The sequence below is a fragment of the Microcaecilia unicolor genome, chromosome 6 (assembly GCF_901765095.1).
Source record: "Microcaecilia unicolor chromosome 6, aMicUni1.1, whole genome shotgun sequence".
NCBI classification, from domain to species: Eukaryota; Metazoa; Chordata; class Amphibia; order Gymnophiona; family Siphonopidae; genus Microcaecilia; species Microcaecilia unicolor.
In genome coordinates, this window is record NC_044036.1 from 67,959,886 (window position 1) to 67,973,778 (window position 13,893).

The 13,893-nt window shown below is 38.8% G+C and overlaps 1 protein-coding gene across 5 annotated transcripts in view; it reads left to right on the plus strand.

Moving 5' to 3' along the window:
• Positions 1-12,937, plus strand: part of LRRC8C (leucine rich repeat containing 8 VRAC subunit C) — a 51,394-nt gene extending 38,457 nt beyond the window's left edge. For 4 of the 5 annotated variants that reach the window (XM_030206111.1, XM_030206113.1, XM_030206112.1 and 1 more), the window contains exons 3-4: positions 2,489-2,630; positions 10,673-12,937. In XM_030206111.1, the coding sequence (XP_030061971.1) occupies positions 2,493-2,630; positions 10,673-12,937 (2,403 nt within the window). In that variant the 5' untranslated portion in view covers positions 2,489-2,492. Of the gene's footprint in view, positions 1-2,488; positions 2,631-9,385; positions 9,449-10,672 lie in introns of those variants that run through there. The other variant, XM_030206115.1, reaches the window with a different exon arrangement.
• The last annotated feature ends 956 nt before the right edge of the window (positions 12,938-13,893 follow it).

Consider the following 13,893-nt stretch of genomic DNA (forward strand, 5'->3'; position numbering starts at 1 on the left):
TGCCTTAGTGCTATTTATTTATTTAAAAATTGATACATACTGCTGATAATGAAATTCTCAGCAGTTTACAACAGGCTATTCCAGCTTATCATGATGTCTGTGCTCTCTCTCATTGTTTTCTTGTTCATGAGAAGCTTCTTTCACATAAAGCCCTCCCTTCAAAATCTGCCAGTGTAGTGGGGCTTGAATGGTCTTAATGAAGTTAATTTTGAATCCATAGATTCCTGATCTTGAAAGCATTTTTTGTTGAAAGTGGCATTCCCCTTGGTGGTTACTTTAGCAAAAAAGAGTAAGAGAATTGCAAACACTGGAATTTTTTTACAATAGGGAAATGTTCAGCGCTCACCCTAAGTTCCTACCCAAAGTGTTGGTAATATTTCAACTTGACTAGTCCACAGTTCTTCCAAACCTTTGTCCTAGACCATGTGTGCATCAGAATGCACATTACAAATGAATTCTTGCATTGTATATAAAGAGAATGGAGCACTATCAACAATCAGCAACAGTAATCTCTCTTGCTTCTCTCTCTCTCTCTCTCTCTCTCTCTCTCTCTCTCTCTCTCTCAACCCCCTGTTTTTCCCAGCAGTCACATCTTTCTTTCTCAATTCCCCATTTCTTTAGCGATTGCTCTCTCTCTCTTAATCACCCATTCTCCCTAATCACTCTCAAGTTTTATTAGAGTTAATATACCGCCCAATGAAAAGTCCTTCAGGGCAGTTTTCAATATTACTAACAATTCACACCAGAGATACGAAAAGAAATACATCAAAAATAGGGAAGACAAGAGAGTAGGTCAGATTGCCAGCATCTGGGCTCCTCATCCAGCAGGCAGCCAGGTAGAATTCATTCCCAGCAGTTATTCTCTGTTTTTCAGTCCCTTCCTTATCATTTCTGATCACTCACTGGAGTTCATTTTTTTATGATTTGAGAGCAATACTTATTTGGGAGTCCCTACTTGTGCGGCTAATTCATCTTTCCTGTCAATGGAGAGAGGAAAGTTGCTTTTCCTGTACCAGGTTTTTCTGTAAACAGTAGGATAAATCAGCCACACAACTCTTCCCACCTACCCTAGAGATGAAGCTATGTTGTTTGTCAACTAACATACTAACACAAGGACATTTACGAGCAGGAACTCTCTTGCATGTTCAGAAAGCTTTTCTGGTACTTTCTGATCTCTAAGAAAATTATTCCATTTTGGCTGTCATCCAACGACATGATCCCACTTGGAAGGTTGATTTATCCTGCTATCTATGGAGAACATCTGTTACAGATAAGTAACTTCACTTCCTTGTTTTGATTGAAATTTATTTATTTATTATTTATTTTTCACATTTATATCTCGCCTTCAACCAAGTTAGGTTACAAGGCAAACAGTCTAATAAAATAACATTTAAAAACAAACACAATGAATGAAGTTATCCAACATCTCGAATCAGAATATCACTGCTTCCTCGCTGGCTGTCCTGCAGTGATATTCTGATTCTAGATTTAAACTACAGTTTTGGTCTCTAGAAGAAGTGTTGGCGAAACAGGTCCGTCGGGACCTCACTGTTTGGAGACTAATTGCCAGCAAGAGAGCAGAGCTCCAGATAAGTGTTTCATTATTTATAACTGAAAAAATTTAAAAAAAAATGTTTGATTAAGTGTGCTCACAAGGGAGGTTTTTTTTACCCATGATTACTTTTTGAACTGTGTGCCCCTGATGTGCTTTATGTACACTTTGGTTCTGAGGAACCGTGTGCAGCCACAGTTGTTGTATGAGGATTTTCATCCCATTTTTTGTTCATCAAATAATTTTTTTTGCCTATTTAAGCAAGAACATGTTATAAAGTACAACGTTTCACTGACATACTGGGGTACCTAATTAGGATTCATGGTGGGGGTAATATGTGTTGATCTAGAAACTCCAGTGATTATTCATGCCTCTGTATTCTGCACGACCTACCTGGATAATTTTTTGGCTTTCTTTCATCCTACCCTGAACCCAATCCCTTGTTGTTATACAAATAGTATTGGGCAATTAGGTCATATTTTCAGCCCAACACTGTGCATATAAGTTTCAAAAGTACACGAATAGCAAAGTAACAATGAATATATAACTTCATTTGAATATCAGTCCTCAGATCTTGAAGAGTTGCCCTTCTGCTAAGCAAATGATATCTGTGATTCTGTCTCATCAGTGGTTTTCCTTAGCCGTTTCTGTTCTTTTTGAATAAGTTCTCTTGGAGATCAGAGATCTGGCAGACCTGATGTGTTTTAGAACCTTATTGCCTATTATTATATTTTTATCTGGATCACTTGGTACTTTTTATAGATATTGTGTTAGAAATGCCGTGATTCCCAAGTGTATGACTTGGTTACTCTTTTTAGTTTTCAAAAACGCTTTGAATGTTACGGTATTAGCGGTATAGAAATACAGTATGATGTAATGTAAAAAGAAAATGTGGCACACAGATTTTATCCAGTTATTTACATTTTTTCCCCCCAGAAACATGATTCCTATCACTGAATTTCGTCAGTTTTCTGAACAGCAACCAGCATTTAGAGTACTGAAGCCATGGTGGGATGTGTTTACGGATTACCTCTCTGTAGCTATGCTGATGATTGGGGTGTTTGGATGTACGTTGCAGGTAAGGGAGCAGCTCTACGAACAGAAATAAATTATTGCTAATTAACTAAGTGGGATGCATGTGTTTCAGTCTAGCTCTGATGAACTTTGTTGAACAGTAAAAACTGTATACAGCAATCCTTCAGAAAAGCCTTTGCAACCAAAGAACTATTATAGATACATGCCTCATTGCAGTGGGACTTTAGAGCAAACCGTATGGATGCATCTAGGCTGGTAGTGCATTGAAACAATTATGCCATTGTCAGGATTATTATAGCTAAGTAGACCTGACAGTAATGCATCTATCAAATTGATGAATATGGAGCTGAAAACCTATTAGAAGTTTCCATTAAGTATACCTATAGAAATTTCCAGACAGGTCGTACCCAGGCTAAGGGTTGTTTTCCATACTTCATGTCAAATTTGTAATTGTATAATTACGTTTAGGGCCCTGTTTACTAAGCTGCGCTAGCATTTTTATCACACACTAAATGCTAGAGTCGCCCATATGTTCCTATGGGCAACTTAGCATTTAAGGCGTCCTAATTATTAGCACGTGCTAAAAACGTTAATGTACCCGTAGCGCTGCTTAATAAACAGGGCCCTTAGTGAAATTTGTGACTGTTCCTATTGATTAATAATAATAATTAACCATAATATTGAAAGTAAGGCAGGACATTATGAATGTGGGCTACAGTTAGAATGGGTTGTTTTACCGTTAACCTGGGTTATTACAGATGACTAAGAGGAGATATGATAGAGGTCTGTAAAATACTGAGTGGAGCGGAACAGGTAGACATGAATCACTTATTTACACTTTCCAAAATACAAGAACTAGGGAGTGTACAATGAAGCTGCTAAATAGTAAATTTAAAACAAATTGGAGAAAATATTTTCTCAGTCAACATATAATTAAACTCTGGAATTCGTTGCCAGAGAATGTGGTAAAAGTAGCTAACTTAGAAGGGTTTAAAAAAGGTTTGAGTAATTTCCTAAAAGAAACGTCTATAAGCCATTATTGAGATTGATGTGGGGAAATCCACTGCTTATTTCTAGGATGAAACAAATTTATTGCAACATTAGAATGTTGACTGGTGAGGGTATCTCATAACATCGAAGACATCTGTATTTACCACCTTATAATGTGGCTCACAGGTCTATAAAAACTTATAATCATAGATCACCCCCAGCCAACCAGTAGTACCTTGTATTATTCATGTATCAAAACCTAAATATCGAATTGTCTTTCATTCATTGATAAACAGGCATAAAAAACCTTAAGTGTACTACTGCTCAAAAAATAAACATTATTGCAATAAAGTAGCAAATAATGCACAAAATCAACTTAGCTTGAGAGCTCCAAACTTTGTACAACGTCTTCTGAGGCTGGAGCTCATCAGGTTATAACGGTGCTCTACGACACCATATTAGCAACTCCGATAACGCTGTAAGCCCGACAGGACCCTGTTTCGCGGTCTCTTGCTTTATCAAGGGCATAAACTTCTGTAACATAAAAAATAAGTTTTAGTGTTATGAACTCAATGATTTTAGCTTACTTGTTCTGTAAAACTGACGTCTGAACTCACAGCAACAGCACTTGATGTCAGTAAATCGCCTATCCAAAATGGCGTCGGCGTTTTAGTTATAGTAATTTCAGGCTCCACCCCTTACGGCATTACGTCATGATCAGCTGTTGATTTTAAAGGAACAGTTCCATTGAAGTTCCGTAATGCCGTAAGGGGTGGAGCCTGAAATTACTATAACTAAAACGCCGACGCCATTTTGGATAGGCGATTTACTGACATCAAGTGCTGTTGCTGTGAGTTCAGACGTCAGTTTTACAGAACAAGTAAGCTAAAATCATTGAGTTCATAACACTAAAACTTATTTTTTATGTTACAGAAGTTTATGCCCTTGATAAAGCAAGAGACCGCGAAACAGGGTCCTGTCGGGCTTACAGCGTTATCGGAGTTGCTAATATGGTGTCGTAGAGCACCGTTATAACCTGATGAGCTCCAGCCTCAGAAGACGTTGTACAAAGTTTGGAGCTCTCAAGCTAAGTTGATTTTGTGCATTATTTGCTACTTTATTGCAATAATGTTTATTTTTTGAGCAGTAGTACACTTAAGGTTTTTTATGCCTGTTTATCAATGAATGAAAGACAATTCGATATTTAGGTTTTGATACATGAATAATACAAGGTACTACTGGTTGGCTGGGGGTGATCTATGATTATAAGTTTTTATAGACCTGTGAGCCACATTATAAGGTGGTAAATACAGATGTCTTCGATGTTATGAGATACCCTCACCAGTCAACATTCTAATGTTGCAATAAATTTGTTTTGTCCGGTTAACGTTGTGTATTTTTACAATTTATTTTTGGACAAAACTGTGCCATTGTTTTTGTATTTTTGTATTTCTAGGATGAGCAGTATAAAATCTGTTTTACTCTTCTGGGATCTTGCCAGGTGCTTGGACTGGGTTGGTCACTGTTGGAAACAGAATACTGGGCTTGGTAGACCTCTGGTCCGTCCCAGTATAGCAGTACTTATGTTCTTAATAACTAGGTCTCATTGCATAAAATGGGACCTGTGCTAAAATAGTACTAGTGAGTGGTAAAGTAACCCGTCTTCACAGTAGCTCACATTGATAACCACCCCGCAATTGTTTATAGTATGAATATTCTTTGGGATTATTTTGTTAACTTGCAGTTCCAGGACAAAGATATAAGGATCTTAAGGGGCTCTTTTACTAAAGGGGGTTAAGTCCTTAACATGGTTAGGGTACACAAACAGGCTGCTGCAGAAATGTGTTAATGTATTTTGCAGTATTTTGCCTGTTTGCATGATCTATTCTGCATGCTACCATTTAAAAAAAAATAAGTCATGGAAGCGTTAACCAGTTTTCACGTTATGATTAATGTGCGCTAACTAGTTAATGCAGTGGTAAGTGCTCCTGTGTAAACCTTCCGCAGGCACCACACACTAATGGTAACATTAGCACATGACCTGCAAGTAACAAAAAAAGAAGATCGCTAATAAGGCGCTACTGTAAATCTGGGCTTAGCACGTGGTAAAATCCCACGTTATTTTGCATTACGCCCAGATTTTACTGCACTTTAGTAAAAGGGCCCCTAAAATGGTAAAATTGGGAAGGGGAGATGCCGTATGCACTGTAATTTACTGTGCTGTAATACTAATGTAGAACTCTAGCAGGATTTCTCACAATAATACAAAGGAGCCTGTTTCTAAAAGTGTGTTAAGTGCTTAGGACTACATTCAGTAAATGTTGCCCAGGAAAAATCAGCGCTCAACACTATTCTATAAAGGACTCTCTGGGATAAGCACCCTTTATAGAATAGCATGTAGTGCCAATTCCCACAATAAAATTAGGCGCAAGGACTTAACGCCTGGTGAAACCAGGTGTAAATCCTGGCACACAAGTTGGGCGCATATCCCACCAATTCTGTAACTCTGTGCGTAACTTTTGGGAATGCCCATGACCCACCCATGCCCCCTTTTGGATTGCACAAGACAGAATTTAGGTGCAGTTTTTTTTTCTAGAACCACGTATAGGCAGTTGTGCACGCAACTACATATTAGTGCCAATTAACGCCAAAAATTGCTTATTAGCGCCAATTATTGAGTGTTAGTGCCTCATTAACTAACTTAGCTGTGTGCGCAACTCAGGATCTTATGCAAATTTGGGCGACCTTTATAGAATATGGGGATGTTAACTGCTATCCCACAAGCATGCCAACTATGACTGTGGTGAGTTTCCAGTTTGCGTGCTCTAATTCACATGTCAAGTGCTTTTTATGTTAGGGAACGGGGGAACTAAGTGGGGTATGAACAGAGAATGGGCATAGATAGCATACAGCCAGTTGTGCAGTTAGCATAACTTCGCTTAGGGGCCCTTTTACAATGTGTCGCGGTAAGTACACCCACCCGAAATGGTGGTTCACTTGCCACATGTCCATTTCTTTAAAAAAAAAAAACCTGCCTTTTACCTGCTGTGGTAAAAGGGGGCTTCAGTTGGCGTCAAAAACTGCAGCTTCGTAAAAAGATTCCTGAGTGCATCCTAAAGAGGAAGTGCTAAGTGCAGTCATACTAATTGTGACTAGGGGCTAGATGCATCAACCAAATGTTAAAAAATCTAAATCGTAAAAGTGCTTAACGAATTTGAAACAATGAAGAATGCACAAAAAAAACAGCTCAGAAATGTTCGGTGCGGTATTGAAAAGTAAAATGTATCAAGCGTTCGTAATCCCCGTCGTTAATTTGCCCCTTAAGCATGCACAGAGCAGCCACAAACGTATTAAACCTACGTAGGTTGCTTACGTCAGACTGGGGCGTGCGAGGGGGGGGATCCCGACCTGTAAGCCTTTTAGTTGTCTGATCTAGCAGAAGAGTGCAGTTGAAGATAACTCTAAAAAGAACGACCCTCGTAAATCCCCTTTTTTAACAAAAGACCTCTTTGCAGCTTGTTTACAGTACTGGGAAAATTGGCTTTAGGGGATAGCAGAGAGTGTTAATTTTCAAAGCTGTGGGAGAAGGGGAGAGACAGGATTTTTAAGCTGCAGGGAGAAGCAGTATGTTTTGTTTTGTAATGATGCAGGGGAAAGCGGAGAGCCGCGTGTTTGTGTTTGTATCTCACTTTTCTTTTTAAACATGCTGGCTTGGATTTTTATGATGCAGGGGGCAGCGGGGGAGATGATAGCTCAGGCCTTAACGACAGGTCTGAGCGCACGTAAAATTTCTGACGGTAAATGATTCGTTGCAATCGTCGGTATGGTTAGTGCATTCCGAATTGTCCACATTTCAATGGTAGTTTCTCCTTTGCATTCCGTTTTCGTTAGCTGCTTGCTTCGTAGGAAAAAGGCCTTTAATGCATGCAACGGTTAGGAATTTCCTTCGTTAAAGGGTTGTTAGAGGGTCGTTAAGGTTTAGTGCATCTAGCCCTCAGTTCTGTGCTCACTATTGCAGATGTCCTTGTGTTAATTGTAGAGAACATGCTGGGTACGCCTCCAACAATTAGCACGCAGCCTTTGTTCTTAATGTGTGCTGATTTTTGCTATTAGGATATATTAAGTGCCAAAATTTAAAGTCCAAGAAAACAAGTAAGCAGGCAACTTACAAAATCTAGCAAGGAGTAAATAAAGAAGCACATCATCACATGACTTTCATAAAAAATCTGATTTAATCACCATTAAAATCATAAATAATTGAATAATTACAAGCCCGATGCAGCCGCATTTTGCCCTCACAAAGGGCTGCATCAGGAGCTTGAAATCACAACCCAGTAGTGCAGTCAAAAAAAAATTAACCTACTGGACTTAAAACAGCTGCTCTCCTGAAAAGTAGCAGCAGTAACAGCAGCAATATGTGGTGTATTACTGGGTTATGATCTCAAGCCCCTGACGCAGCCCTTTGTGAGGGTAAAACCACGGACATGTCAGGCTTTTAATTATTTATGATTTTAGTGGTGAATAAATCAGATTTTTTTATTAAAGTCTTGTGGAGATTTGCCTCTTTTTTTTCACTCTGTAAAAATGTATTGCACTTTACTAAAAGACCAAAAAGTCTATGGAAAGAAATCATTTTCAGAGTGTTTCTATCAATGATAAAGTAATTTTCACTTCTGTCATTTTTGTATTTGAAAGTACTGTCTAATTAAGTAAAGTGATAGTATGATTACTTTAAAACTTTCCAGCTTTTGTTATGCCACTATCACAGAGGCATCAGAATCCATATATACAGATAGTGGCCTATCTCTCTATCCATAGAGAACAAGGATTTAATTCTGTGGAATATTCTCTTCTGCGGGTTTCCAGATTTTCTTTCAGCCAACTGATTTCCTTAGTTGTCGTTATGAAGATCTCATTTTCTAACTGCACTGAAAAACAGGTATAAGGTTTGAATCCTCAAGAAGGGAGCAGAACTTACGTTTGTGCTGGTAATTCCTAACCTATAGAAATGTGGTTTACATTGTAAAATTACGATTTTGCCACACAGAGGCCAACTGAATTTTGGCTTTGGTTTTGGTCCCAAAATTGGCCTGAAATTGGTATTCAGCTTTGTTTCAGTTTTACTTGAAAATGCCAGTGTGTTTTTGGCTGAAACCTTTGTGCTGTGTCCCCTTAGTGCACCCCTTCCCTCTAAACAGGAGCAGGCCCTGCCTCAACCCCACCCTCAAAAAGAAGCAGCTTTCCCTCCCTCCCTGTCCCCAAACAGGAACATCCTTCTCTCCCTTCCGCTGTAACAGAGGTATTTCCCTCCCCCTTCTTGGGTGCACTTTACAAGCACTGGTGATCTAGTGGCATAATTGGGGTAGCGGTGATCCCCAGTCACTCCTGCCTGCGCTGGCTCCAATCTGAAAATCATTGCTGTGACCTCTAGTGGCAGTCTTGTGAGACTCTCACTGTAGGTTGCAGCAGCCATTTTGACAGAAAAGACGGCATGGGCAGGAGCAACTGTGGATTCCCCTGCCCTAACTATGCCACTAGACCATCAGGACTTGTAAAGTAGGCCCAGAGGGGAGGTCTATGGGGGGGGGGGGGAGGAAGGGTTCAGGAGGGGAGTTACTCCTGTTTGGGGGCAGGAAAGGCAGTAGCAGCTAGTTTCAGCTTTGGTTTTGGCTGAATTCAAAGGTAATTTTATAAAAGGCTGCCTAGGTTTGGAGGTCAAGCAGGTGCCTGTTTTTAGTCATTTTTATTGAGACATATGAACATCTGGGAGTAAGATAGAGAGTGACATCTATATGTCTTTATTAAATTGCCCAGAAAAGCTGCACGAATCATGGCTAAAATGGTGTCATGGATATATTTGCCTGTTTGGGGGTAAGTGTAAATATTTGTGTGTATTTTTTAACTTACAAACTAAATCACAGCTTCACCCACACTCCATCCCAAAACTGCCTAAACCCCTGTTGCACAAAAGTATATGCATTCATGCATGGGATAATTTTATAAAGGCATTTTTACATGTATATGATAGTATATGCACTTATAATGCATCTTACAAAATTATCCCCCATATGTGCAATTTGATCTCAGCCTATAGGCTAAGAATCACTTGTGGGATCAGAACTGTGACCTGAGGTTGGCCTCTTCTTGGCCTTTTGATTGCAATTAAGGATTTGTACAGTATTGGTGAGGAAGAAGTGGTTAAAACCCTGCCACTCACCTGCAAATAATTACATTACAACCATTGCCAAAGCAGGAGAATAAAAACATTAAAAATAAAAAGACACAACTAAATATTATTTGAAAACAAAACTGTATCCTAAAACATCCTGGATAAGTAGAAAATTAGCATGTGACCATTATTGTAGAAATAGGAAAATCGTCTGTTTCCCGGCAGGACTAAAAGTAGCCTCAGTGCATGGGAAAGACCTACGCTGGGGACAGTACAGGCCATTTTTTAAGCACTGGTTAGTAAAAGGGCCCTTTCAGATCCTTAATTTAGGAGCTCAGCCTTTTTCGAATATTGAACCACTTAATATATGAACTTGAGGTTTGCAATAAAAAAAAGTAAATACATAAAAACACCTGAGGATGCAAAAATGCTGTAAAAACATAGAAAGTGATGGCAGATAAAGACGGTGAGGCATATTTTCAAAGCACTTTGGGAGGCTAAGTTCCATAGGTTTCTATGGAACTTTGGGAGGCTAAGTGCTTTGAAAATGAGCCTATATGGCCTGTCATCTGACCATCCATATCAACTGCTCAGCTGTACAGTCTCTTTCTCTCCCTCTCCCTCAGAGATCCTCTGTGCTTGTCCCATGTTTTCTTGACTTTGTCTTCACCACCTCTGCTGGGAGGGTATTCCATGTATCCACCACCCTTTCCTTAAAGAAATATTCCCTTAGATAGTACTCATAGCATGATTAGAATTTTTGCCAGTTGTCAATTACCTAAATTTATTATCCTGTTATTTGCAATTAGCATTATGGTATATTGGAATTAAAAAATTATAATAAAACAATCTTAAAATATATATATATAACACAATTACAACAATCCTTATTACAGTATAATCAGGATGCCTGTCTCTTGTTTCAGGTGATGCAAGACAAGATAATATGCCTGCCAAAAAGAGTGTACTCTATACAGAATCACACGTCTTTTCTCAATCTTTCTAACACAGTTACTACACCGCTTCCTCCACCCAAACCACCTGTTACTCCTGCAACAACAGAAATGAAGGGATTAAAGACTGATTTAGACCTTCAGCAATATAGCTTTATAAACCAGATGTGTTATGAGCGTGCTCTACATTGGTATGCAAAGTACTTTCCTTACCTTGTCCTCATTCACACATTGTTTTTCATGCTTTGTAGTAACTTTTGGTTCAAATTCCCAGGATCAAGTTCAAAAATAGAACATTTCATTTCAATACTGGGCAAGTGTTTTGATTCCCCTTGGACAACAAGAGCTTTATCTGAAGTATCCGGTGAAGAACCTGAAGAAAAAGATAATAGGAAGAACAATTTAACTAAAGTGAATACAAATCCATGTACTTCGGAAGGCAACTTGGTAAAGACCCAGTCTTTGAAATCAATACCTGAAAAATTTGTTGTTGATAAGACAACGGCAGGTGCTCTGGATAAAAAAGAAGGGGAGCAAGCAAAAGCATTGTTTGAGAAGGTGAAAAAATTTAGACTCCATGTTGAAGAAGGTGATCTACTGTATGCCATGTATGTTCGTCAAACTATTTTAAAAGTAATAAAATTTCTGATTATAATTGGTTACAATAGCGCACTAGTCTCAGAAGTACAGTTTACTGTAGATTGCAATGTTGATATACAAGACATGACAGGCTATAAAAATTTTTCCTGTAATCATACCATGGCACATTTGTTCTCCAAACTATCCATCTGTTATTTGTGCTTTGTAAGTGTCTATGGTCTAACGTGCCTTTACACTTTATACTGGCTTTTTTATCGCTCTCTAAAAGAGTATTCTTTTGAATATGTTCGGCAGGAAACAGGAATTGATGATATCCCAGATGTCAAAAATGACTTTGCATTTATGTTTCATATGATAGACCAATATGACCCCTTGTATTCCAAAAGATTTGCTGTATTCCTGTCTGAGGTCAGTGAAAACAAATTGAAGCAACTAAACTTAAACAACGAATGGACTACAGACAAACTGAGACAAAGACTGCAAACAAATGCGCACAATAGACTTGAAATACAACTTTTTATGTTGTCTGGACTTCCAGATACAGTTTTTGAGATCACAGAACTCCAGTCTTTAAAACTTGAAATTATAAACAATGTTATGATACCAGCAACAATTGCCCAGCTTGACAATCTTCAAGAGCTCTCTTTGTATCAGTGTTCGGTGAAAATTCATAGTGCAGCTCTGGCTTTTCTGAAGGAGAATCTGAAGATCTTAAGAGTCAAATTTGACGACATTAGAGAGCTTCCTCCCTGGATGTATGGACTCCGAAATTTGGAAGAGCTATACTTAATTGGCTGTTCAAGCCCTGATATTTCCAAGAATATTACACTTGAGTCTTTTCGAGAACTTAAAAGCCTTAAAATTCTGTATATTAAAAGCAACTTAGCCAAAATTCCACAACCTGTTGTAGATGTTTCCAGTCACCTCCAGAAGCTGTGTGTCCATAATGATGGCACCAAGCTGGTCATGTTAAATAACTTGAAGAAAATGGGTAACCTTACAGATCTAGAACTTGTTCATTGTGATTTGGAACGTATACCTCATGCCGTTTTCAGCCTTCTTACTCTGCAAGAACTGGATTTAAAAGAAAATAATCTTAAATCAATAGAAGAAATAGTTAGCTTTCAGCACCTGCGGAAGCTCACAGTCCTAAAGTTGTGGTATAACAGCATAACATATATCCCAGAGCATATCAAAAAACTAAGTAGTCTGGAACGACTTTATTTTAGCCACAATAAAATAGAGGTTCTTCCCTCCCACCTGTTTCTATGCAACAAACTCCGATATTTAGACTTATCCTATAATGATATTCGATTCATTCCTCCTGAAATAGGTGTGCTCCAGAGTTTACAATATTTCTCTATCGCTTGTAACAAGGTGGAGAGTGTACCAGATGAACTTTATTTTTGCAAGAAACTGAAGACACTGAAAATTGGAAAAAATAACTTGTGTGCTCTTTCACCAAAAATTGGGAATTTGGTTTTTCTCTCATATTTGGATGTTAAAGGTAATCACTTTGAAACTCTGCCACCTGAACTTGGTGAGTGTAGGGCATTAAAGAAAAATGGATTTATTGTAGAGGACGCCTTGTTTGAAACACTGCCTTCTGATGTCCGGGAGCAAATGAAATTAGAGTAGTTTAATGTTGCATCACTACTAACATACAAGATGCTTTTGGTTTTTTAAACAGTCAATATGCTTACATGGTCGAGGCAAACGGGGCTATACATCTTTTGGATTAACAAAAATTTGCCTTGCAATGTGCAACTTTACTAGTCTCATCGGCATTTTCGGTTTCCTGTGTGGGGGTGCCAGCCATGATGACGGAAGAGTGCACTGACTTTATCTCATCTTTTTAACAAGGACTCCAGAAAATCATTAGTATGTCAGATAGCAGATGGAAGTGGAATAGAATTATTACAAGAAGCAGCCTTTTTCAGTTGACGGAATCATCTCACAATAATACTTTCTTTCCGACTTACATTCTACGGATTGAATCTAAAGGCACAATATTTACAAAGGGTTTAACCAGGGAGGAAAGGCTCCTGCCTAGTTAAATTCCACTGAGCTGAATATTGCCTGTGACCACTGCAGCACTTTCCGGGTTAGAGCTGGAGTGGTCTGGGATGTAGCTTGGGTGGTGCCAGCACTTAACCAACTAGCGGTGATATTCAGGCCACTAATCAGTTAAATAAATGCATAAAGTTAGGAAGCAAAAACAAAAACTGTCCGAAGTTTATCTGACGAGCTAACCAGACACTGGTCTGAATATCAGCTGGTGCCTGTTTAACTTTCAGTTGGCCGCACGTACCTGGATATTCAATTCCAGAGCCCAGACATAGCTCGGCATTGACTATCCTGGCTTAATTTAGCCTGGGACTGTTAAGTGGCTTAACAAATGGCAACTGCCACGAGCTGAATATCAGGCCCTAAATTGTTTGTTATGCTTTTTCTTGCATTGTCTTGCTGTTTTGTGTTGGTGTGCTCCTAACTCATGTTTTTCCCCATTTATATACCTGCCAAGTTTCCCACATTGGATGGGGGAGGGGGGTCTCCCATTTTGGAAGTCCACTTCCTGTTTTCTGGTGCAAGAG